The sequence below is a fragment of the Muntiacus reevesi genome, chromosome 21 (assembly GCF_963930625.1).
Source record: "Muntiacus reevesi chromosome 21, mMunRee1.1, whole genome shotgun sequence".
Lineage (NCBI taxonomy): Eukaryota > Metazoa > Chordata > Mammalia > Artiodactyla > Cervidae > Muntiacus > Muntiacus reevesi.
This window is the reverse complement of record NC_089269.1, coordinates 49,581,518-49,607,698: the sequence shown is the minus strand read 5'-3', so window position 1 is coordinate 49,607,698 and position 26,181 is coordinate 49,581,518. Positions and strand designations below refer to the sequence as shown.

General features: G+C 37.4%; 1 protein-coding gene across 1 annotated transcript in view; it reads left to right on the top strand.

Moving 5' to 3' along the window:
* The window catches only part of PAXBP1 (PAX3 and PAX7 binding protein 1), a 32,139-nt gene extending 6,827 nt beyond the window's left edge, over positions 1 to 25,312 (top strand). The window contains exons 4-18 of the mRNA XM_065913820.1: positions 1,449 to 1,670; positions 2,549 to 2,652; positions 3,297 to 3,514; positions 4,028 to 4,217; positions 7,839 to 7,962; positions 11,274 to 11,373; positions 11,460 to 11,575; positions 13,590 to 13,789; positions 14,857 to 15,001; positions 15,665 to 15,786; positions 16,561 to 16,637; positions 17,010 to 17,076; positions 21,359 to 21,505; positions 23,148 to 23,302; positions 25,064 to 25,312. Coding sequence (XP_065769892.1) covers positions 1,449 to 1,670; positions 2,549 to 2,652; positions 3,297 to 3,514; positions 4,028 to 4,217; positions 7,839 to 7,962; positions 11,274 to 11,373; positions 11,460 to 11,575; positions 13,590 to 13,789; positions 14,857 to 15,001; positions 15,665 to 15,786; positions 16,561 to 16,637; positions 17,010 to 17,076; positions 21,359 to 21,505; positions 23,148 to 23,302; positions 25,064 to 25,181 — 2,105 coding nt within the window. The 3' untranslated portion in view covers positions 25,182 to 25,312. The remainder of the gene's footprint in view (positions 1 to 1,448; positions 1,671 to 2,548; positions 2,653 to 3,296; positions 3,515 to 4,027; positions 4,218 to 7,838; positions 7,963 to 11,273; positions 11,374 to 11,459; positions 11,576 to 13,589; positions 13,790 to 14,856; positions 15,002 to 15,664; positions 15,787 to 16,560; positions 16,638 to 17,009; positions 17,077 to 21,358; positions 21,506 to 23,147; positions 23,303 to 25,063) is intronic.
* The last annotated feature ends 869 nt before the right edge of the window (positions 25,313 to 26,181 follow it).

The following is a 26,181-nucleotide window of genomic DNA, read 5'->3' as shown; positions in this document are numbered from 1 at the left end:
TTGGCTAAGTGGTGTTTCTTACAACATCTGTTTGGAGCCAGGCTGTTTCCTTTTGCAAATACAGGAAGAAGGAGAACTAGCAACTCCCCAAGTTCATTCTCAGACAGGCAGTTTTATTATCAAAACAAATGAGGGGTTCAGGTAAATGGATGAATAGTACAAAAGGCCTTTTTTTAAAAAATGTATTTCACATTAAGGTTTTAACTTTTTCAAGGACTACTACCAAAAGCAAAACTGCTGCTAGCTTTATATTCAGGTCTTTTTTTTTACATTTTAATGGAAATAGTTTGCAGATCTAGTCACTGGTTAATCAACTTTTGAATAAATACTTAGCCACCAGATTTAAATTATTTAACTCATTATAAAATTTAAAAATGCTCACTCTGGGAACTCCTTAGAGCTTTCATTGCTATGATTGAGGTTTGATCACTGGTCTGGAAACTTGCACAAGCCGTGCAACACAGCCAAGAAAATGACAATAATTTTTTTAAAAGGTCAAAATGTTTGCTCTGGGTTTGTAAAGTTGTGAAAAATTACATACATAGATTTAATAGCATTCTGATTGGTACAGTCTTTACGGGAAGCTGTTTGACATTATGAATCAGGAGATTTCAGATGTTCTTACTCTTTGACCCGTAATTCCATAGCTATAAATGTATCCCAAGGAAATAATATTTTTATTGTAGCATTACCTGCAATGAGAAACATTTAGAAAAAATGTCTAATAAGAGAGGAATGGCTTAGTAAGTTAAGAAGTTACGGTGCATTTACATGATGAGATATCCCATAGCTACTTAAATAACGAACTAGAAAAGTAGCACTAATTCTTACTGTGGGTGAAAGTGTTAATTTATTGATTATGTAGTAGATTATGCTTTATCTGTTGAATGTTGTAAACCACTAAAAATTATGTTTATGCAAAACAACATGGAAAAGCTTATGTTTTAATTTGAAGAAAAATTAGATACAGGATTATACATTCAATGTGTTTTCAGGTGAACTGAAAACTAATTGCAGGTGAAATACAATCTAAATCTAATAGTGTGTTTTAGGATTGTAAGACTGTAGATCCTCTTTTTGTTTTTGTTTTCCAGTCTATTAATAGATATGACTTTATTACTTTTGTTTATTTCTTAAAAATGAAAAATAAAAACCATTAAAATAAAACTGTTTTGTTGAATTTTCCCCTCCCTGCCTTCCTGTATATATTGCCATTGTATATATTGTTTTGTTTCCTTCTTTCAGTTTCTGTTTAAACTAAGTTAAAAAAAAAATCAGTCGTACTGCAGGCAGTTTGGGGAGAGGGGCAGGGATGCCAGCAAGGGATGTTAGAACATCATTTATGCATGGCTGTCTTGGAGAGATTCTTTTATCTTTCATAGTTTCAAGAAAATAGAACCTTTCTTCCTAATATGGCATAGGTTCTCATCCTTACTGTTTGTTTCCAGGAGAAATTCCAGATGCAGCTTTTATACATGCGGCACGGAAAAAGCGTCAGATGGCCCGGGAATTGGGAGATTTCACTCCTCACGATAGTGAGCCTGGGAAAGGCCGCCTTGTTAGAGAAGATGAGAACGATGCCAGTGATGATGAAGATGATGATGAGAAACGCCGCATAGTTTTTTCTGTGAAAGAAAAGTCACAGAGACAGAAGATTGCAGAGGAAATAGGTAACTTTATTTAGTGCAACAGTAAGCCTGTTGTTATTAAGTTTTATTTGATACTACAATCAAGTAAAATGTATCTATATTTATTTAAACTATGTTTAATATTGAAGATTCCCTCATAGCTCAGTTGGTAAAGAACTCACCTGCAATGCAGGAGACCCTGGTTCGATTCCTGGATAAGGAAGATCCCCTGGAGAAGGGATAGGCCACCCACTCCAGTATTCTTGGGCTTTCCTGGTGGCTCAGCTGGTGAAGGCCTCATCTGCAATGTGGGAGACCTGGATTCAGTCCCTGGGTTGGGATGATCCCTTGGAGAAGGGAAAGGCCACCCACTCCAGTATTCTGGCCTGGAGAATTCCATGGACTGCATAGTCCATGGGGTTGCAAAGTGTCGGAGCCAACTGAGCGACTTTCACTTCACTTTCAGTGTAGGAGAACTGTTCTTGCTTGGCTATTAAGTGTCTTACTGGAATTTGGGGGGAAGCGTAGCATGCTTTTGATAGCTAATGTTTCTTGAGGACTGTGTGACGGGTATTGTGCTAAGCACCCAACATGTTATAAATATATTTAATTGGCTCTTCATTCTTAGGAGGCATTAGGTTTCATTCTTCTCTTTGTTGAATTGATGTCAAACTAACAGGTTAGGAAGCTTATCTGAGGTTTTAACTGTTAAATTGATACTGCCTTTTGCTTAAGGGATAACTGTTTATTGAGACAAGTAAAGCAGAAGGGTCAAATATGAGAGAGATCATAACAGACACTTTAATTTTAGTAAGGTTGAATTCATGCCAATATTCTTGCTTGATTTTTTTAAATATCAGGGTAGCATATCTTCCTCTGCTGCTTTTTTGGACTTATTTTCTTCCTGCTTATGGCCGTAGGTATTGAGGGGAGTGATGATGATGCTTTAGTAACTGGAGAACAGGATGAAGAGCTCAGCCGATGGGAGCAGGAGCAGATAAGAAAAGGAATCAATATCCCTCAGGTAAGAACTCAACAGCTAAGCTTCAAAAACTGAAAAAGTAAAGTAAGATTTCTAGCTTATTTTGTTGAAGTAAAAAAATACTGCCAAAAAAAAAAAAAAAGCTGTCCACTGTATAGATTAAATGTTTCTTTCTTGCACAACTTTTTTTTTTCCTGACTTTAAAAATTATTTTGTAGAAGATGGATTTCTCAGTAGTGCAAAAAATCTTACTGTGGATGAAAAGTATCTTCTAAAGTAGTTATAACAACTTGTTCTATAGAAGTAAGTAGTTCAATGGAAATTCATACAAAGTTTCTTTTTGTTAGTGTTTTGACACAATTTAATGTCCCTACTAACTCAAAACCTCTTCATTATTGTTTTCCTGAGTTATTGGAAATGAATCCAGTAATCCCATTAGAGAAATTTCATCCAGCCCTACTTTTTTTTTTTTTTTTTTAATATTATTTTATTAGTTGGAGGCCAATCACTTCACAACATTTCAGTGGGTTTTGTCATACATTGACCCTACTTTTGATTTTGAGAAGCTCTGCAATTACTTTAATTACATACTGTTTAAAAAAATGGGTTTATTATTTACTGTTAGTTTTTTATTCTTTTTGTAGTTTCAGCTACTGATTTTAATATATATCCCATTTCTCATCTAGGTTCAAGCAAGTCAGCCCACGGAAGTGAACATGTACTACCAGAACACCTACCAGACAATGCCTTATGGTTCATCCTATGGCATTCCGTATAGTTATTCAGCCTATGGATCATCCGATGCCAAATCTCAAAAAACAGATAATACAGTCCCTTTCAAAACTCCCAGTAATGAGATGACTCCCGTTACTATTGATTTGGTAAAGAAACAGCTTAAAGACAGGTAGGGCAGATCAACTTCTTAAAGACCTGTCTTCTAGCTTACTATTCCCTCAAGCAACATGTAGTCTGGGGTAGCAGATACAGAATATCGGCAAAGAAGATTGACTGGCCTATCTTCAAAACCTAACCAGAAGATGACTTCATACTTTGTTCTGCTACCTACTTGGATTCCTTCTGTGGAAGCCTCGAAGTTGTTTTTTTTTAATACCACTCCATGATCTGGTTGAAGACAGTTCTCAATTTTCTCCTCTTGGACTCTGAAAAAAGTGTAGTCAAGATATGGGGGGAAAAGCAAAACAGTGAGATTTTGGTTAGCCCACCAAATAACTTTATATAAGAAGTCTGTAGACTGCTGTTTTCTTGAGCAAAACAAGAGTACAGATGAAAAGATCTACTCCAAGCATTTTTATATTCTGATAGTGGAACAAAATGCATTATTATAAATATTGCAAGTGTCCTGACAGCATAGACTTCCAGATGTAAATGTGTCATATTTATCCTTTTCTTTCTTAAGGTTGGACGCCATGAAAGAGCTCTACAAAACACACAGACTGCAGCACGAGAAACACCTGCAAAGCCGCGCGGACTCCACCAGGGCCATTGAGAGACTAGAAGGGTCTTCCGGGGGTATTGGTGAACGGTATAAATTTTTGCAAGAAATGCGAGGGTATGTCCAAGACTTGCTTGAGTGTTTCAGTGAAAAGGTAAGAATGCAAAAATACTAATCTCTTTGAATAAGGCAAAACTTAGGGAGGTCTAGATTTCTATATTTCTCAGAGAATATCCACTGAATTTAGCTTTAGAAGTGATGAAAAGTCATGTTTCATTTTCTCCACTTCATTAGCAGCATTCTGTCTTAGGGGCAATTATATTAGTGCCTTTGTTGAAAACAAGATAATTCAAAGCACATTTAAAGACTGGCAGATCCTGCCATAACTTAATGATGGATTACTGGCCTGTCTTGGGTTGTTAGAATATAAGGGACTCACTGATGAAATTTTCTTTCTTACGGTTCAGATCTAAACTTATCTTTAAACTGTTTCTATAAGTAATTCCAAATATGTATAGCATAAAGTTGCAAAATTTTATTAGTTTTTATTTTTTACCCTAGATAAAATTGACTGCCATTGCTAGTAATAGTTTTCCTCTGAATAAGCCTGTGCTTTATCCATTTCAGAAACCATTCATTGACCATAATTTGTTTTAAGGTCTCATTTCCAAGTTGTTTTTTTTTTTGGTATGATAGTCAATTGGCAGTTATTTGCATTCTCTTGTACCATTTGTTTGCGTTTTTTGTTTCACACAGAATTCTCTTTCAAGCAACTTTTAATTAATTTTTCTTTAAGACAAATCTATTGTTTGCTGCACTGGTTAAAAAAGGCATTTGTGGACTTCACAGCCTTGTCTTTAAAAAGAATTAAAATCATAGTACTTTTGAGTATCCTTTCTCTAAACTTTCATGGGATACAGGATTAGAAGGCACATTCTCTCTTATCCTTGGCCATATGAATTAGCATAGAATTTGTAAGCATATAGTATGTTTAAATGAGTATTTTAACTTTTTATTATCTCTTGATCAGTATCTTAAGGCCAAAGACTGGCTAAAGAACAGTGCCAAACTGTGTCTTCCTAATGAGTCTTAGTGGTTCCAGCCAGTCTGGTCAGATCCACGAAGTCTTCTCTGGAGGATTTGTGTTCTTGCCCTGATCATCTGATTTCTGGAGAAGCACCTACATTCTGAGCTGTAATAACCCTTGTGGCAGGTCTGTGGCTTAGGGTGATAAGTACCAGGGTGAGAAGGAAACATAAGTTCGACTCTGTGCAGAGGAGCTTGAGTTAAGAGGGGAAGTGGACAGAAATGTCAGAGCTGGTGGTGTGTCCTTCTTACTGAAAAAGCCCTTGTGAACCCAGGGGGCATGGTGGTGGGAGCTGGCCCAGTAAGCTTTTGTGACTAGAGAAAGGATCTTTGTCTTGCACCATACTTTGTAAGTGAAATTTGTCCCTGTGGAGTTTTTCTTGGAAATATCTCAGTCTTTGCTTTGCAACTTACTTGAGTAAACTTACACACTGTGATTGCCAACTGAGCTCTTAAAAAGTATTGACAGTAATATGATCAACTAGATTGTACCATTCTTGAGTTAGAGACTAGTAGAATATCTAGTTCATATTGTTTTCAGTTGCGTATTATTTTGAAAACATTTAGTAGTATACTTTCTCTCTCTCTGTTCCTAGGGAAGTATACCTCAGACTGTGCTGAGGTTTTTACAGAATCACTTAGGTAAATGTTTTTGAAGCAGATCTTAAACCATATCTGTTATATAGTGGCTACATTTTAACTAAAAGAGAAGTAGGTAATTGCCTTTTGAAGATAACTTCCATTTCATTTTGACATTTCCATATCCATTTGGTTTTACGGAGCCTGCTGCTGAGTTAATAATGTCATAAATTGTCATTCTGGAAATACTGAGGAATAATTGGATAGATTTGAATGCTCATTTCAGTTATAAAAATACTGTGTCAGGGTAAGACCATAAAAAGATAAGCTTTCTTTTTTTCTCTTTCATTATAAAGGTTTAAGTGATTTTGAGCTTAGATTTTTTTCTTTGCAGATTGTTTTAACTTTCCATTGTTTTGTTTTCCTGGAGTCATCTTCCTTCTTGTGTTCTTTGCCTTAAATTTGGTCTTGAAATAATGGTAGTCAGTAGCAGTTTTGAGTTTGGAGACGGTAAAGAAACTGTCATGGTACACTCTTGTAATAAATCATAAATCAGTATTGTTAAGAAACATGAAAGAGAGGTGAAAATGTGCTTTAGGACTTTTATTCTCAGAATTTTCTCTGGGCTTTATTAAAAAGCATTTTAATTACCTAAACAAAAATTACATCATCAGAATTTTAACTGTAAATTGAATAATTAAGGTTCTATCTGATGCAGCCTCAGGCATCTAGCTCTTAGCAGTAGAAGAGTGTTAATAACCTTCAGGACTAAAGGAATGCATTGTAGGCCCATAGGTTCATTTGTCCTTAGTCCTGTACAGTTTGCAAAAAAGAGGGGGTGGGTGAGTGTAAGTCACAATAATATGACAAGAATTGCTTGAAAAATGGATTATGGTTAATCTTCAAGTTAGAGTCTGTGGGCTCAGCTGATATCATCAAGATCTGGGGACGCTGTTGCCCATGGTGTAGCATATGAAAGGATAAAATAACTGCCTCAGTTTGACCTTTCTGTGAACATTTGTTGCTTTTGCAATGGAATCATTCGAGTGTATGAAATTGCTTTTATCCCACCTGCTTCTTTTTATTTTCCATTTGCAGTCTGTTCAGTTCAGGAAGCTGCTATAACACTTGGTGCCAGTGTTGCCCAACTCTAAGTAGTGTGTTTTTTTATTCGCACTAACCATCAGGAAACTAGAATTTCTGGTTTCCTCAGGTATGTCTAGTGGTTGTTAGTGTTTTGTGAAAGTTTCATAGCATTTGATTATATAGCATAAGGTATTTATAAAAAGAGAATGTTTTCTGGTTTTGCCTTTTAAGTTAGGTCTCATTCCATAAGCTTTTTATATTCTGTATGAACCAATTGAATGCTTAGCTGTGGCTGTTAACCTGGAAAAATTTGTTGACTTTGTAAAGCAACAATTCATGCAAGCAATTTTATTTTATTTAAAAATATAGAAACAAATATTTGATGGGAACAGAAGAACTTTCTGAGTTTCAAATAGATTGATTTTTAGACAGGTTAATGATAGCTAAAAATTTTATTCACTTTATTAATATAAATGAATGCAGTTCACATTTTAAAAGTGTAATAAAACCACAAAGTAGTATAACATTACTGTAAAAGGTCCTTGTGAATGATAGAGCAATTTAAATGTCCAAAATTGGACAGTTAGCAAACTCTTACCTACTCAGAGTCATTTTTTTGGTCTAACACAGCAATATTAGTTTATTTTAAGCTATAAAAATTGCAAGGTAGATCATGCTGCTAGAAAACTAAAAATGGACTTTCACGTACTTTAAAAGAAAAGCACTAAAATTTCTGACATTTCTTTACTCACTCTCTTTACTATTGTTAAAGTGTTTAAGTTTCCTAACTAAACTTTTGCTCCAACAACTAGGCACTGGACATTATAGTTCCATATACGGAATAAAAGAAGAAGTATTATTTCCCAGACGTCGTAAAACCTGAATTACTATTTGTATTTCATTGGGAATTCATGATTATTCTGTCCAGAGGGTACTCCTTCAGAAATCCGGAAATAATATGGAACCCTCAAATAAATAAGCATCTGAGGAGTTTGGTGTTACGGAGTGTGTTGTATTTTTACAGGTGCCACTGATTAATGAACTTGAATCAGCCATACATCAGCTGTACAAACAGCGAGCTTCCCGCCTTGTCCAAAGACGACAAGATGATATTAAAGATGAATCTTCGGAGTTTTCAAGCCATTCAAGTCAGTCCATCTTGAAGGTTTTTATTGTTCATTAAACAACCTTGTTTCCTTAGTGCACCCTAACTGAGATGTAGACAGTGCAGGGCTTTTCTTTTAAAGAAACGAATTTCCTTGCTCTTGTGTCAGGCAGATCTAAAAGTATTAATAGCATGCGCTTGGATTGTGTTTAAGAAAATACAGCTTCACAAAGGAGCGCAAATCATGTACTAATGTTCTGTCTTATTCTTCTTTGGGCATATTTTTTAATTCTTCAAAGTATAGTAAGGACATCATCCGTATTTTATCTTAAAACCAGTATCTACTTGTCCCTAATTGATTTTTCCCCCATTTTAACATCAATACAATGCTAACACAAATGCTGTTGTTGATCATAACCAAGGTTTGGAGTTAGGGGTTGGGAAATTTTGGATGGGAGAGAGGGTTTTATTACATAACAAATGATACAATTCCAAGATTAGGGGAGTTTTGAGCTTCACCCCTTGCATAAATTTTTTGCATTAAATTTTTTTTTTTTCCTAGTTTGTCTTATATAACTAGGTTTTTTGTTTTTTGGGTTTTTTTAGTCAGTTGATGCCAACACTTAAAAATTTTCGTGTAAAAATCTGGAAACTTAAATTTTATATTCCTTTCTTTATGATGTGGGTTATGGAAAACCAAAATGAATTAGAAACCTCTTAATAAAGAGTTTAGCTGAAACTCTTTAATCAGACGTATTAAAAAACATTTTAATTCCACTTTTCATTGCCCCCTATATTCTTGAGTACTGTAATAGGAATTTTCCTGCGTTGAGTTTCTCCTGGCTTTTTTTCTCATTTCTTTGGTCCCTGTGTCAGCAGTTCTTAAATGGATGTATACATCAGAATTACCCATGATATTAATTTAAAATGCAGATTTCTTGGTCCTGTGTCTAGAAATTCTTGTCAGGTCTTGGATGGTGTCCAGTAATCTGCATGTTAAACAGCCAGTCCAGGTGTTCCAAGTGCAAAGTGCCCTGGTCCTATTCTTTCTGAAAACAATGCTTTGTCATATAGGGTGTCCTCTAAGTTAGAGGGACATTGAATCCCTGGAAAGCATTCTCCTGTGTGCCGAATGGGTTTGGGAGCATCATAAAGAGATGGTGACATGGCCCTCAGATGAGTCAGACTCAGTGTACGCCATGTCAATGGCTTTGACCTTCCATTTTTGCCATACACATTTAAATCTGCGTTAGTGCCATTTGGGGCACCTAAATAACTAATGCATGCCTCTCAAGTCACTTTTGATCCAGACAACCAGATTTCTGGGGCAGATTACAGGTAATCATTATATCTATGATGGGAAGTAATTTCCTTTTAAGTTAAATGGCTGTGTGAGCTGTGCATTTCATCAAATACCTTTTCCTAGCTATAATCTGTTCTTTATAATTTGGAGGTATTTACTTACATGGAATTAAGAGTAAGGGTTGAATGATGGGTGTTAATAATAGATTGGCAGTTGGAAAGAAATGAAAGGTAATGAGAAAGTATTGTCCTAGAGGGAGTATTCATTATCACCAAAGATTTGAGAAAATTGCATGGGATACTGAAGTATCGATTTCTTTTTCTGATATCTTTTTTTTAAAGAAACAAATACAGCCTGAAATTCTTCTGTTTAGATTTGCAAGTGCTTTACCACAGTTAGAGCATATAGTTTCTTACAGAAAGAAGGAAGCTATCAGTTGAGTTGTCTGCTCTGTCTCCTTCAATATATATTTTAGAAAGTGTCTAAATATAAACATTTTAAGTATTATACTAAGTTAACATTATAATTTTCTTTGGAATACTTCTTTAATGATGGCTGCCTCTTAAAGAGGCAGGGATCGTTTCTGTAGTTTGGGACTTTTTAGCTAATTTATCTGTGATATGTAGTGGAGTCCCAGTTGAGGTAGAGCTGGGGCGTTTTGTTTATTAATCAGTAAAAGAGTCAACTTTTAAAAGTAGTAGGATCTAGGGTAGTTAGGGTATGCTGAAGTAGACAGCGACGCTTTGTTGGTTTGATTTTCCCTGTTGCTATGCCACGTCTTTGATATCAGGAGAAAACTTCCGATGATGTCTTTCATTTTGCCCGTGATTCCGCCCCCACCCCCACACACCATCTGGGTGTTTTGCTTCCCTTTACTATCCTGCGTATTACAGGGTGTCTCCAGAGTGTCGAACTTGAATGTAGAAATAAACCATCACAGAGAGATGTTTCCCCCACTTCTGCTTCTACCCTAGGCAAGAGAGTCTCCAGGATTCTTCTCTGGACAAAGAGAGTGGGTCCAGAGAAAAGACCATGAGACACTATTATCTGGGGGCCCCAACAAAAGGTTGACTTTTACCCAGTGATCTGATGGAGACGTCTCTGTTAGACAGCTCCCACCTGCATCCACGAAATTTCCAGTCTCATTCCTGTGTAGTTAATGATCATCGGACAGCAACACAAGCAGTAGAACCAAAGACACTGAGGACACAAATGCAGGTGGCAGGAGAAAATTTAAAACATAATTGCTATCCTTGGGAGATGGCAGAAGAGATCCTACATGTAGCACAAGTAGAAGATGCTATAAAAAAGGAATATTCTGAGAAGAATAGCCATACCTTGGAAACTAAAAAATGGTAACTGATATATAAATATAAACAGGAATGTCGAAAGCTAAAGTTAGAAAATTTGTCCTAGAAATTAAAAAGAGAGATGGAAAATGGGAAAAAAGAAATAAGGGAATTGTGCTTTGAAAGTAGTGGTTGAGAAAGCACAAGTTGGTCCTATTCAGATGATTTTTAGCCTATATTGTTGATTCTGCCCTTGTTTTTAAAATAGTAATAGAGAATAAATTTCTACAAAGAAACATTAGAACAAAATAGAATAAATCATTAAATTCCTACAACAAAGGTGTTTTTTTATGCTTCCTACTTAAACCTCTTTGCTGTCATTTCGTATAATTCAACAATATGATGCTTCATTCCTAAAAAAGTAACCTATTATTTTTCCCTTTACACAAGTAACTTAGGTTTTTAACTTACTTTGTCATCATGATAGCATAAACTAGTTTTGTTACTTAGACATAAGAACAGGGATTCAGCCAGTTTGCATTGGCATAGTGTTGTCAGACTCTGTTTTTCTACTCCTTTTGTGGAAAAATGAATTAATATTGAGATTTGCTCTAAATTAGCAAACTATCTGGTTTATCAGTTATTGCAGAATCCCGCTGTTTAGATTAGAAAGTAGTCTGTCATTATGGCTTATTCTGTGCAAACTCTTTCCTCAAGATTGTTGGGGGAAGGCTTTTAATTTTAACCATTGTTGTTTTCCAGATAAAGCTCTGATGGCACCAAATCTTGACTCCTTTGGACGAGATCGGGCACTGTATCAAGAGCATGCCAAACGTCGGATTGCAGAACGGGAGGCCAGGAGGTAATCGCTAGATGCTTGCCGTTGCTCGGTTTGTGAGGGGAGGAGTCTCCTTTGTCTGGTTTGGGAACTCACTGCTTGTTATTTAGGACTCGTCGTAGACAAGCCAGAGAGCAGACTGGTAAGATGGCAGATCACCTTGAAGGCCTCTCCAGTGATGATGAAGAAACTTCTACGGATATCACAAATTTCAATCTGGAAAGAGGTTAGATTTTTATTTAGAAATGAGATTCATTGTCAGTGTGCTTTCTGCTTGGCTGTAGTTGTTACCATGAAATAATTTGAGGTTTTGTGGCCTCTGCTTTAGAACCTGGCACTTGTTGCTTACTTGCACCTGTTTTGACCTGTTTTTATTACTGAATATCATGATGAGTTCTCACAATTAGTGGTAACACTTTGTTATGGGGTTTACTTAGTTACTTGCATTATAAATAATATTACTCTTCAGAATCGTAGAATTTTTAAAGCGACAGGAGAATGTTTCAGATCCCAGGGGCCACCCTAATGCAGCCTGTCTGGTCTGGAAACGTAAAGGTTGGCAGTAGGGAGCCCTACTCAGTCCTAAAGGGAGTTCCTAATTTGGAGAGTCCTAAATCATTTAACCACGAGGAATAGTTAGTATTGTTACATGAAGGCATTTCCAGAAGGAACCCCAAGTAAAAGTCTTTATTTCCCACCATTGGCTGCAGTTATCTGTCATTTATTAACTTTGGAACATAGTTGGAGAAGCTTATTTTGTTTCTCCCACTTTTTTATAGTGAACATTTCTAAACATATAGGAAATTGGAAAGAATAGCACATTGATCACCATCTACCTGTCACCCAGATTCAGCAGTTCTTAGCATCAGTTGGCCAAGTTTGCTTTGGATATGTGTGTGTTCCGCTGAACCATTTGAAATTAACTTACAGACATCATGGCACTTGCCTCTAAAAACTTTAACATATTTAATGTCTCCCCCCTGAAAAAGGATGCTCTTCTACCTTACTGTAACACCATTACCACCCTTGAGAAAAATGAACAGAAATTTCTTAGTGTCATATCTGTATTCAGTACCTCCCCAATTCTCAGGACTGTTTCTGTGGGTTACTCTTTGTTTCCCACACCTGGATCCACACGGGGTTCCTGCATTGCACTTGGTCATTGCACCTTTTTTATCTAGAATTAATGAATATCATGAGTACCTTATAATACACACACCACTATTATCTGTTCAAGGTATTTGCTTTCTGGAGGCCATTCGTCTTATAGAATGTCCTGCATTCTAAGCTTGTCTGTCTCCTCATGGTATTAACTTGTTTCTTCAGTCACTGTATGTCTTGTGAACTGGAATTTTAAGTCTGGAGTCTTGATTAGGTTCAGGTTAAACCTTTTTGGCGAGAATACTTCATACAAGATGCTCTTTCTTATTATATAATAGCAGATGGCAAAGGTTGCCTTTTATCAGTGGTGTTTAGGTGGATCGTAAGAAGTAGACTGTCATGGCTAGATCTCTTCATTGTAAAGAGTCCACTGTTCAGAGTCATATAGAGCATCAAATAACTTCACTCAAAGATCCTGGCATCCACTGTAGGTTCTTGACTATGTTAGTTATTGCAGTCACCAAGCAACTTTGAAAGAACAGATGTGATTGGTTACTGATGATCATCCACGTCTGTTATATAAATGGTGATTTGTGGGCTGAAGAGCTGGATACAGTTTGTACTTTATGCAATTACTCACACTTACTGTTCCATGATAACTGAGATATGAAATATGAGTTTTGGGGAACAGGTGTTATTTAGACGATGGTAGCAACCCACTCCAGTATTCTTGCCTGGAGAATCCCAGGGACAAGGGAGCCTGGTGGACTGTTGTCTATGGGGTCGCACAGGGTCGGATATGACTGAAGCGACGTGGTAGCAGCAGCAGCAGATAATGATACATATTGGAACTATGCAGAATGGTGACTGCATGCACTGTAGTTTGTGTGATGGACATTTGGAACCTAAATTTATCTCTGTTTCCTTTCCTTTAAGTTGCAGTTGTTAATTCATTTCAGTCGCTCAGTCTTATCCAACTCTTTGAGACCCCATGGACTGTTCCTTTGTTAATGAGCCTATCTTATTACTTACTCAGGCTACAGAGAAAATGCTGAAAATAACTGAACTGCATTTTTTCTACTGCATACTAAGTTAACATTCCTCTGTGGGGGTTTCTTTGTTGTTTTTGTTGGTTTTAGATCGCATTTCAAAAGAGTCCAACAAGGTTTTTGAAGATGTCCTTGAAAGTTTCTATTCAATTGATTGTATTAAATCCCAGTTTGAAGCCTGGCGTTCAAAATACTACACATCCTATAAGCACGCCTACATCGGCCTTTGTCTGCCGAAGCTGCTCAACCCCCTCATACGGCTGCAGCTTCTCACGTGGACTCCACTTGAGGTGAGTGACTTCTCTCACTGTTGGGAAGCAGGATACCATGATGCTTGGGGAAGAGATGAGCTTGAATAAAGTATTTTTCCTGGGAGGTAAGTCATGTCAGGGCTATAAGTGATACAGAGTATCACTGGGTGTAATCTTACCGATCTTTCCTTTTATGTTCTGTCCCTTTTTAAGAGAACCATTTGTTGCTTCTCAATTTGTATACAGTATCTTTCTCAACTAAAACTACAAGTATTGACATGGAGACAGGGACATGAATGAATAAGAACTTGGTTCTTTGATCCCAGAAAACTGTAGAACGTCGTGGGAAAGCTCAGTGAGGAAGATGTGAAGTGGGGGGCCCTGAACTAAGTCAGTGGTGATGGAAATCAGGATGAGATAAACTGGTAGATTTAAGTGGTGCAATCAATAGAACCTGTTTGCCTGTTACCTAAGGGAGGTAATTGTCTAGGTAATTGTCAGATTGTCTATGTATATCTAGTGGTCATGTTTTAGATAACAGTTTTATAAGTTACCAACATACGGGTGGAGCCGTGGGCATGAATGAGATGGGCTGGGTTGAGTATGTAAACTATACCAAAAAGAAGGCTGAGGTGGAAGCCCTGGAAAGAACAGGAGAAAATGTGAGCTCTGGGGGACTCTTCAGCTCCCAGCTCCTGCTTGCCCAGCCCGCGCGGCGTTCCACGCTGCGCTGTGTGTCCCAGTGCACGGCAGAGGCTCACGGGCGCGCTGCTGCGCCCCTGCCAGCTCTCCGCCTTCACAGCTCCTCCTCCTGCCCTGCAGCCGCCAGCTGTTAGCCTCCCTCACCTCCCTTTCTGGCTCCTGACTCAGCAGGGCTGCTCTGCTCTCCTGACCAGGAGTCACCTCCTCTGACTCCCTTCTTTCAGGGGCCACAGTCCTATACTGCCTCTGGTGGTCCGTTGTCTAAGAATAGATGTTTCGTACATTTTGTCGCGTATTTAGTTTATGGCTGAAGGCTGAATCCAGTTCCAGTTACTCTCTTTGTGGTTAGAAGCAGAACTAGCCACTGTTTTAAATGTTTGGGTAACCTTTTAAATATTTTCTAGGCAAAATGTCGTGACTTTGAGAACATGCTGTGGTTTGAATCTTTGCTGTTTTATGGTTGTGAAGAACGAGAGCAAGAAAAGGACGATGTCGATGTCGCACTGTTGCCCACCATTGTGGAAAAGGTGATTCTTCCTAAACTAACAGGTAGAGATTACAGAATTGAACATTCAAACACATTGGGCTTTTCATATCTACTGTTAGGAGTTTTTAATCAGAGCATATGTTCTCATAGAAATTACAGTATTAATAGTGAAGGTACAGTCAGACCCAGAGATGGCTAAAGGGTACCTGTCTGTTACCTTGGGACTTGAAGACCACCTTGGGGAGGGCCTGGAATTGGGGGCAGTAGGCAGATTTTAGACTCTTAAGGACTGCCTGAAGCAAAATTGAATACATAGTTTTGGGGAGGATATGCATTTTTCCAGGGAGCAGTTTCATTTCTTTCATCAGTTTCTCACAAAAGTTTAGGAATCATTGACCTATGGACCTATTTAAAATATTAAAGACGTTTAGGTTCAGTTAGAGATTCTTGAGACTGAGGCAGAATCTCTTGGGATATAAAAATCCTATTTTCCCCAATCTTTATTTTCACCAAGAAGCAGAAAATAATAGGAATCTGTGTTTCCTTTTCACCTTTGCCTAATCTTCAACATTCCTATGGTTAATTGGACAAAGACAACTGACGCTCACACTCTAGAGGAAGAGTCATGATTGGCATTTCTAAACTGAGGACTTGACATCAGATTTAAGTCAGCTGCAGTTTCCTTCTATATCTCAGTACTTTCTACCTTCTTTTTTTCTTAATAGTGATTGCTGAAAATATGTGGGACCCCTTTTCTACAACACAGACTTCAAGAATGGTTGGAATTACTCTAAAATTAATAAATGGATATCCTTCAGTGGTGAATGCAGAAAACAAAAATACACAGGTAATTTAGTTATTATTTATGAAAAGTTTTAAAAATTTTATATATCTTCTCTCCCTTTGAAAATGAGCAAGTTGAGAAAACGAGTGGGTTATAGTCAGAAAATCTGATTCTCCCACTTGAGGTATCTGGTCCTTTATATAGAAAATTTGAGATACTGGTTTTTAGTTTTAAAATAAAAGAGTCTAGATAGCTTCTTATCTATACTGTTTTCATCCTTCTCACCGCCCCTTCCCCATTCACAATCAGACTAATCAGACATCCCTCGAAGAACTTTATTTTTTTGGAGGAAAAGAAAAGCAGAAAACTACTGGGATGTGTACCAATTGATAATTTAAATCCCAAAACATGTAAAACCCCAATAGCATGTAAAACAATCAGGTATTGTTTAATATAACTAGTTTCCAAACTTTAAATTGCTGCTGCCTCCACTGAAGTTCCTTACAAGCAATATAGACATAGGAAAGTACTCTTTATCATTGTTTTACTTTCACTGACCTCATTTTGAGAAGAACCAGACTTACAGGTCTGATTTTAAACCTTTATATAGTAGATTAAGGGGCTGAAAGATTTCTAAATGACTTTATTACTTGGTAATTGATGAGGCGTGAACTAAGAATAAAGACCTTTGGGCCTTTGGTGAGAAAGTAAATTTGAGCTGTTCACTCAAAATTGAATACTCAGTTAATGAGGTGGTTTGGAATGTGACTTATTTTTATTTCCTAAACTTTTATCATAACCCTTATTATAATGCATGATCTGTTTTTAACTCTTCAGGTATACCTAAAAGCACTTCTATTAAGAATGAGGAGAACTTTAGATGATGATGTATTCATGCCCTTGTATCCCAAAAAGTAAGTCATTCCTAAAAATGTTAAAGATGATAATATTCTCTATTGTCTTTCAGAGAAAGCTTCTTAAATTCTGGGAAAACTAAGCATAGCTTGTAATATAAACTTTACCTATGTAGTCTAAACCTGTAGCCCAAATTGAGGAGTTCATTGTGGAAACCATTTCCCTTAAGCAGAATAAAACAAATAGTCCTCCGTTATCTCAGAATACATTGTCATTACCTTTTAAAATTACTATCTTCTGGAATACAATTGAAAATCAAAAAAATTCATTTCTTCCTTTGTTCACCTCTTATTTAACAGAAATCTTCTAGAAATAAGATGGAACTTAACACACAACTTTTGATCATGATGTGTTTCTCTTTTTTTCCTTAGTGTCTTGGAAAATAAAAATTCTGGGCCTTACTTGTTTTTTCAACGACAGTTTTGGTCTTCAGTTAAGGTAAGTGTCTGCAGGCTATCTGAAAGCTTTGAATTTTGTTTGACTTTCATACAGTATATTTTGAAAAGTATTTTAATATTTGGTTAAATAACTTGATAGGTTTGATGTTTCCAGAGGAGGAAATGAATTCTGAGTCCCAATAAGGTCCAGACTACCCAACAAAATGCTTTACTAAACCACAGTTGATTTATTCAGCAAATAGAGTACCAGGTACTCTTCTAAGTTGGGGGAATATAGCACTGAATAAGATAGAAATAGAGCCATCATTGGAGAAGGCAATGGCACCCCACTCCAGTACTCTTGCCTGGAAAATCCCATGGATGGAGGAGCCTGATAGGCTGCAGTCCACAGGGTCCCTAAGAATCAGACCCAACTGAGCGACTTCACTCTCACTTTTCACTTTCATGCATTGGAGAAGAAAATGGCAACCCACTCCAGTGTTCTTGCCTGGAGAATCCCAGGGACGGGGGAGCCTGGTGGGCTGACGCCTATGGGGTCGCACAGAGTCGGACACAACTGAAGCACCTTAGCAGCAGCAGCAGCAGAGCCATTGTGGTGTTTATAACCCAGCACAATTGACGATAGCAAATAAGTAATCTCAGGTAGGAGGAATTTTGAAAAAAGAAATTCAGAGTTGTATTGGAGCATATGACAAGGGGCATAGAAGATTCCCTTCCATCCTGAGAAGTGATATTTAGGTTGTTAGTTGACCCTGAGGTGAGGGAGAGAAAGACATACTAGAACTGAGAGAAGTCCAGGGTGGCTAGAGTTAGGGAAGAGATAAGCAATCCAGGTGATACAGAAGCTATAATTTACGTGGAAACATCATAGGAGATTCCCCAAATCAAGATAATAACCCTAATCCCCCAATTCCTAAGCTGTTTTTATTTTCTTATAGTTTTCTTTGTAAGAATGTTTGAGGAATGGAATTATATACTGGTTAGCCTTTTGAATCTGGCTTCATTCACGTAACATAATGCACTCGTGATTTAGTGTTATTTTCTGTTCATTCCTATTTTCAAATGGTGAATATACCATTTAAAAATTTTTTATTGAAATATAGTTGATTTGACAGTGTTGTGTTGTATAGTAGAGTGATTCAGTTATACATATACATATCCTTTCTCAGATTCTTCTGGATATACCATTTTTTGATGTCGTTTTTTATCCATTAGACAGTTTACAGTTTGGAGTAATTATGAATAAACCTGTCAGCATACAGGTTTTTCTGGGTATATAAGTTTTTATTTCTCTTTGATGAGTATCTAGATTATTAGGTAAATATCTAAAAGCTGTTTTCTAAACCAACAGTATTAATGTTCTAGTTCTTTCTCACACACTCTCTGTCTTTCAGGGTTTTATTTTTTAAGCCATTCTCCAAGTGTATGTTCAGGTCTTGTTACGGTTTGCATTTCCCTAATGACTGACGATGCTGAGCATGTTTTCATCTGCTTACTGACCATCTGTATGTGACTCAGAGGGTAAAGAATCTGCCTGCAGTGCAGGAGATCCGGGTTTGATCCCTGGGTGGGGAAGATCCTCTGGAGAAGGGCTGGCAACCCATTCCAGTGTTCCTGCCTGGAGAACCCCAAGGACAGAGGAGCCTGGTGGGCTACAGTCCGTGGGGTCGCAAAGAGTTGGACACAACTAAGCAACTAACACTCACATGTTCTTTAGTGAAGTATCTCTGCAAATCTTTTGCCCTTTTTAAAAAATTGGGTTTTTTATTATTGAGCTTTGAGTTTTATATTCTTGATACAAAGACTTCACATACATGATTTGCAAACTTTTTCCCCTGAGTCTGCAGCTTGTCTTCATTCTCTCAGAAGTTTTTCATTCTGATGAAGTCCAATTACTACTTCTTCCTGTTATGGATTGTGCTTTACGTGTCACATCTGAAAAATCTTTGTGTAACACAAGGCCACTAAGTTTCTTCCCTAGCCTTTCTTCTAGATGTTTCATGGCTAAGTTTTACATTTAAGTCTGTGATCCATTTTGAGTTAATTTTTATATAGGGCATGAGGCCTGGTTGTTTAGGTTCATTTGCCCCAGCACACTTTGTTGAACAGATTATCTTTTATTAAATTTAGTTGCTTTTGTACCTTTGTTGAAAATCATCTGTCCTTATATGGGTCGTGGAAGGGTTTTTAAGCAGGGAGGTGACTTGAAAAATATTGCCATTTTTTAGATATTGCAGTTGCTGTGTGGAGATAATGGTTTGAAGTAGGTAAAGATGGTAATAATGAAAATGGGAATTAGTACTTAACTACATATTTACTGTGTTCCAAGCACTGTACCACACCCTTTATACAGAGTATCCTCTCGAATCCTCACAACAGCCCTGTGAGCTTTAACTCCACTGATGGGACAGTGGCGTGCAGAATCACCTACCCAGGCTTACTTCTTTGTTAACTGGTAGAGATGGGAGTCTCCTTCAGGCCAGTCTGACTCTTCACTTCTTCCCAACTGTGGTTCTGTGAACAAACTAATTCCTGGTGCCCTGAGGCCTCTATCGTGTATGTACCTGGAGTGGTACTAGTTTGTTCCATCCTTGGGAAAATTAAAGAATTACACAAATCATTTTCTGTAGGATTTAGTTCTGTCACAGAACCCTGCTTGAGAAGAACTGTGCCAGAGCCATAGAGAGATGGCGGCAGCTCCTGTTAGGGTGTGACAGCAGGGACTGGGAGAAGGGACAGGCATGGAGGTGGGGTGAGACAGCTTGAGGGAGAGGTTGGGAGTGGCATGTCGGCTGTGGCCTGCTTGATTGGTTGAGAATGTTGTCATTTCCTAGGATGAGAAATACTGAGGACATAGAAGTATTTATGGTAGAATGGGTGGGGACTTCCATTTTTGTATGGGTATTGAGCTTAAGTAGCTTCCAGTGTCCTGGTTCATGAGGTCTGGTAAACATGCAAGTCTTATAAGTTAGTCTCTCAGTGGTGTCTGACTTTGCAACCCCATGGACTTAGCCCGCCAGGCTCCTCTGTCCATGGGATTTTCCAGGCAAGAATACTGGAGTGGATTTCCATTTCCTTCTCCAGGGGATTTTCCTAATCCAGGGATTGAACCCAAGTCTCCTGCATTACAGGTGGATTCTTTGCCAATGAAGAATCCAGGGAAGCATGCAATGTGGTAGTCAGAAAGAGAATTTCCATCTTTTGTCAGGGTCATGATTTTCAAGGGAGGACGTTTATATAAGAATAATCACTTCTCTGCCAGTACTTTGTTATGATGTAAACTGTTTTTACCTGCATTGTCCACTACAGTAATTACTAACTCTGTGTGGCTATTTAAAGTTTAGTTAATCTCAGTCATTCTAGGAAATATTCAGGCCCTTCAAAACTGCTTCTTAGTGCTTGGGCAAGACATGGTCCACGGTATTTCATAAGGTGTTTTAGTGTGTAAGTTATTTACTTTGTATGTACTTAATTTAATTGCTTTACATTGCCTCTCAGTACTTTTTTTCTCTTCTCAAAAAAACAAACTTCTGGTAACAGAGATCTGATTTGTGGTTGCCACAGGTGGGGTCAGTTCAGTTCAGTCACTCAGTCGAATCCGACTCTTTGCGACCCTATGGACTGCAGCACTCCAGGCCTCCCTGTCCATCACCAACTCCTGAGTCATTGAGTTGGTGATGCCATCCAACCACCTCATCTTGGTTGTCCCCTTCTCCTTCCACCTTCAATCTTTTCCAGCATCAGGGTCTTTTCCAGTGAGTCAGCTCTTTGCATCAGGTGGCCAAAGTATTGAAACTTCAGCATCAGTTCTTCCACTGAATATGCAGGACTGATCTCCTTTAGGATGGACTGGTTGGATCTCCTTGCAGTCCAAGGGACTCTCAAGAGTCTCCTCTAACACCACAGTTACTGAAAAGCTTCAGTTCTTCGGCACTCAGCATTCTTTATAGTCCAACTCTCACATCCATACATGACTACTGGAAAAATCATAGCCTTGACTAAATGGACCTTTGTTGGCAAAGTGATGTCTCTGCTTTTTAATATGCTGTCTAAATGGGGAGATGGGGTAAAGGAGTCAAAAGGTACAAACATCCAGTCGTAAGGTAGGTTCTGAGGATGTAAAGTACAACATGGTGACTGTGATTAACTGAAGTGCACTGTTTATTTGAAAATTGCTAAGAGAATAGAAAAAAGAAGTGTAATTGTGAAGGGAGGGATGTTAACTAAACTCATGGTAATCATTTCACAATATATATTTTAATTATTATATGTTTATTATATCTCACTGGAACTGGGAAAAATAATTCTTTTCTTCTTTCTAGCTCTTAGGGAATTTTCTTCAATGGTATGGCATTTTCTCAAACAAAACTCTTCAGGAATTATCAATAGATGGTTTATTAAATAGATACATTCTCATGGCTTTTCAGAATTCAGAATATGGAGACGACAGCATCAAAAAAGCCCAAAATGTGAGTTAAATGACACGTATTGTAGTTTTTAAAGCATATACATTAAGATGAATTGTTTTGTTTGAAGAGATTTGAGAAATTTATGAAAACCCCTTTGATTATTGAATTTGCTGTAATGTTGACGGTCAGCTTGCCTCCTAGGTAGTCCCAAATCCCCTTAGTCATTTTTTATGTAAAAATTTGTGCTGTTATATGTGTATATGTATCCTGCTATCCATCTATCTATGTCTATTTATTTTTGTAGGTACTAATAAAAGTTTTAACTTGGAGATAGTTTTTTGACAGTTGAATGAATGCTATTCTAAGTGTTACTAAAGAAATGGTTTCTTTTCTCATTTAAGAAGTAATTTTAGTTAATTTTTTTTTGCTTTATATGCATGAGTTTACTTTATATGCATGTGTTATATATACAATTTTGATAGTTTTTTTTAATTTTTAAACAATAATACAGTTAAATTCTGCAAGTACAGTATAGCTTTTTGACCTGTACCGTGTCAGAGTAATTCTCTGACATGATACTCCCTCGCCATCAAATATTTTTGTGTCTTGTTTCCTATAAACATAGATTTTGTTGTACATTACAGTATAAACATCAACATTAGGAAATTACATTTATATATTGTCACCTAATCTTTAGGACTCTTTTCAGGTTTTATCAGCTGTCTCAATAACATCCAAAGAAATTGACAAAAGAAATTTCCAGATCATCCTTTGCATTCAACTGGCATTTGAAGGTTTCTTTGACCTTCATACCTTGACACCCCTGAAAACGATAGGCCAGTTTTTGTAGAATGTCCTTCAGTTTGGGGTTTTCTGATATTCTCTCATGGCTATATTCACATTTTGCATCTTTGGCAAGAACTGTCCTAGACTTGATTAGTATGGGCTCCAGGTTGACCTCTGTGGTCTTGTTTCTGTTTTGGGGCAGCATTTCCTTGTTTCCTTGCACGATGTTCCAGGGTCAGCTGGTACTTGCTTGGCCCAGCTTCAATCCGTTGTTTCTCCAAGCATCCCCGGGTTCTTCGGTGGGGCGCCTTCTCTGCCCACTGGCTGCTTTCTCCAAGTGGGAACAGGCTTCCCCTTGCTCAGGTTTTGGTTCCCCATGCCACGCTGCCGCCATGCTGTGCTGACCCTGCTGAGGTGCCTGCCTAGCCTGCCCCTCTGGCGTGATGTTCTCTTCACCCTGTTCTGGGGCGGCGAGGCTCCCGCTGTCGGCACAGATGCCTGCTGACTGACCCATTCTGCCGGGGAGGGGCTGCAATTTGGTACTTACGCTATACATATTATTACATCAAAAACTGCTGACAAAAGGTCAGTTCAATTCGTGTAGGGTTTCGAAGACTGGAAAGTGGGGCAGTTGGTTATCAATTTTATGTCCCTAATTTACTTAAATTTTGGACAAATTATTTATCTTTTGCTTTGGGTGTCTGTTGAAGTTTAAAATTAGGGTAAATCCAGGTATATTTGTATAGCTTACATAGAAAATCTGGTTTAAAAGAATATCCCTTCTAAGTAATTAGTTAATACGTAGCTCAATATAGCATATCTTCTAGTTAAATACATTATACCTGTTGTCTAGACTCAGCTTTTAGATACTTTATTTATTTTTGTTTTAACTGTTCTACATCTTTCTTCTCCATAGGTAATTAATTGTTTCCCCAAGCAGTGGTTCGTGAATCTGAAAGGAGAAAGAACTATTTCTCAGTTAGAAAACTTCTGTCGATACCTTGTACACTTAGCAGATACAATTTACAGAAATAGTATTGGGTGCTCTGATGTGGAAAAAAGAAATGCAAGGTAATTATTTGTAATTACTGAATGAAACAATGATCTAGAGTCTTAGTTGTTGGGTCTAGTATTATTAAAATGCTTTTGGTAGAGACATGTTTATATTTTACTTTAAATTGTACATTGATTTTATATTGATAAACCTACCAAAAATGTGCATTGTATTTTTTCACTTTTGCAACTCTTACCTAATCTTTTTTCAGTGTGTTATTTATTCATGAAGATATTAAGGGACGACTTCTAGTAAGCACCAGCTGTAAGGGGAATGAGTGAATGGTTATTATCTCTGTCTTCTCCCTTGAAAAATTGGGGAGACTGTAGACTCTTAGAATGTCATGCATCTTGGTCTTTGGAGGTTCATTTTACAAATATAAACGCAAGAAAAAATAGCCACTGAAACCCTAGCATATTGAAGGTTATATCCCAATTTGGGGATGTTTGTGCTCTGTGTTAAGTTTTTTACATCCATACCATGGGCTAAGTCATCACTCATGATTTATGAGAGCAGCTTACACGTATTTTTTTATGAAGGGTTTCAGAGAAGGAATGAATAAACTATTACCTTTTTTCAGTATGTTGTCTTGGAAGTTCAGTAATTTGGGGATAGATCTCTAGCATAAAAGTAATAGTAATAACAACTACTAATACCATTTGGAAGAAAGTTTTTGTTTGTTTTTTTTGGCCACGCTGTGTAGCTTCCAGTGTCTTAGTTTCATTTCATATATTCTTCCTAATGTCAGAGTTCCATTTTCATTTTGATCACATCATCAGTTGTACCACCATAAGAAAATCTTTTTTCTTTTCCTTTTGTTCCCCTTCCGTGAAAAAGAACCTTATTTTGAGAGAAAACTTGATTCCTTTTATGCTAAAAAAGGCAAAGTAGGTAGTAAATACTTCAGTCGTTTAAAAAAAAATCTTTGGCAGGTAATTACGATTTATATTTTTATTTCATCCTTAATGTGTCATTTTGGTATTGGTTGCAGTGTTTTGGGGAGTTCAAATATAAACAAACAGTATTCACTTATCTACAGAAAAGAATTTAGCAGCTATTTGAGCACCTTCTGTGTGCAGTGCACATAAAGTAGGCTCCATGTGGGTCACAACATCTTACAAATTATAATCCTTCCCAGGGAGGTGCTTACTGTAGTTCTGTAGAGCAGAGACAACTGACAGTGTCACACTGAGTCACACTAATGTTAAATGTACTTCCTGGACCAGCAGCAGCAGCATCTCCTGGGAGCTGTGCTAGAGATGCAGATTCTCAGGCCTCACCCCAGACCTGCTGAACAGAATCCCGAGGGAGGGGCCTGGTGGTCTGTGTTTCAGCACTCCTCTAGCTAATTCTGGTATATGCTAAAATTTGAGGATTGCTGAGAATGACTTGTAGCTGGGTGATAAAGGAAGCCAGATTATACTTTATTATTGGATTTTAGAGGAATGGAAGTTATGCTGGATCTTGATGGATTGGTGATGAATACTCAAAAATACAATTTGCGTTCCTGGTATATTCTAGAAGAGCTAGGACTCGGGTTTGGGAAGGGATGGGTGGCTGGGCTCTGAGATAGTTAGGCAACAGATTGCTTTCTTTCTTCTCTAGATGTTAATGAAGATCACGAATCTGAACGAGATGTGGGGTGTGGTTTGTTTTTTTTTAATGAGTCTTTTTTCTGGCTAATCATCTAAACAGGAAAGTTTTTTTTTTTAAAATATGGATAATTTTTTTCACATGCTGTAACTTGCTTATCTCTGTTTCCTTTTTTTCTTTTTTAGAGAAAACATAAAACAGATAGTAAAACTCCTTGCAAGTGTTCGAGCTCTGGATCATGCTATGTCTGTTGCAAGTGACCACAATGTGAAAGAATTTAAGTCTTTGATCGAAGGAAAATAGATCTATGAGACTAAAAAAAAGCCTATTTGCTCTAATACCATTCCCAGTGTAAAAATTTTGTATATATGTAAAGTTTCTTAAACTGTAAAATATTGACTCATTTTAATACAAAGGATGTTATTAATATTCAATACTGTGTCCTTAAATGTAATTTCTTCAGAATGAAAGGAATTCACATTATTTCCAGGAAGTCTATGAATGGTCTCCTTACTGCCTGCCATACTTTGTTTACAGAAGTATTTTATATGGTCAATTAAATTAACCCTCTCAGTTAATTGTTCTCTGTAAAGGATGTGTGCAGTGTATATTATATAGTTATGCATATATATATTTATACCACCATGGAGTTACTTTCACACTGGAAATTTGCGGTGTTTTTCTACAGAGTAAGCCTTTTAAGAGGAGAAAAATTATTCAGTAGCAAATTGTCTTAGGGAAATTACTACACTGTTGCAACAAAAGGGCTGGCAAGTGACTAAGTATTCATCACTTTGGTTAGCAGTTGCTGTCACTGAAGCTGTGCTGCCTTAAAATTGAGAGTTGAGTGTGGACTTAGTCATTGGTGAATGGTGAACTTTTCTTCCTTGAGTTAGCATTACAGTCAACTGTTCGCTTAATGTGAGCTCTAAATAATATATGCAACATAGGTTTCTGAAGAGAACACACACGTTTCATTTTTGGAAATAATAGACCCACAACCTAACTGCATGGTTTTGGGCTGACTGTCCTGTCTTATTCATGATTTTACTCCCTGACCAGCTTAAAAAAATACATGCATTTGTATTTTAGTAGTCTAGCATTGTATTTCAAATCCCACACATGTGAGTTATATATGCAATAAAGAACACATTTTGCTGATTCACCACACCCAGGCAGTTTAATATCCATGGTCTTTTATAATATTTATCTCCTGCGCTTAGTTGCTCCGTTGTGTCTGACTCTTTGAGACCCCATGGATTGTAGCCTACCAGGTTCCTCTGTTCTTGGGGATTCTCTAGGC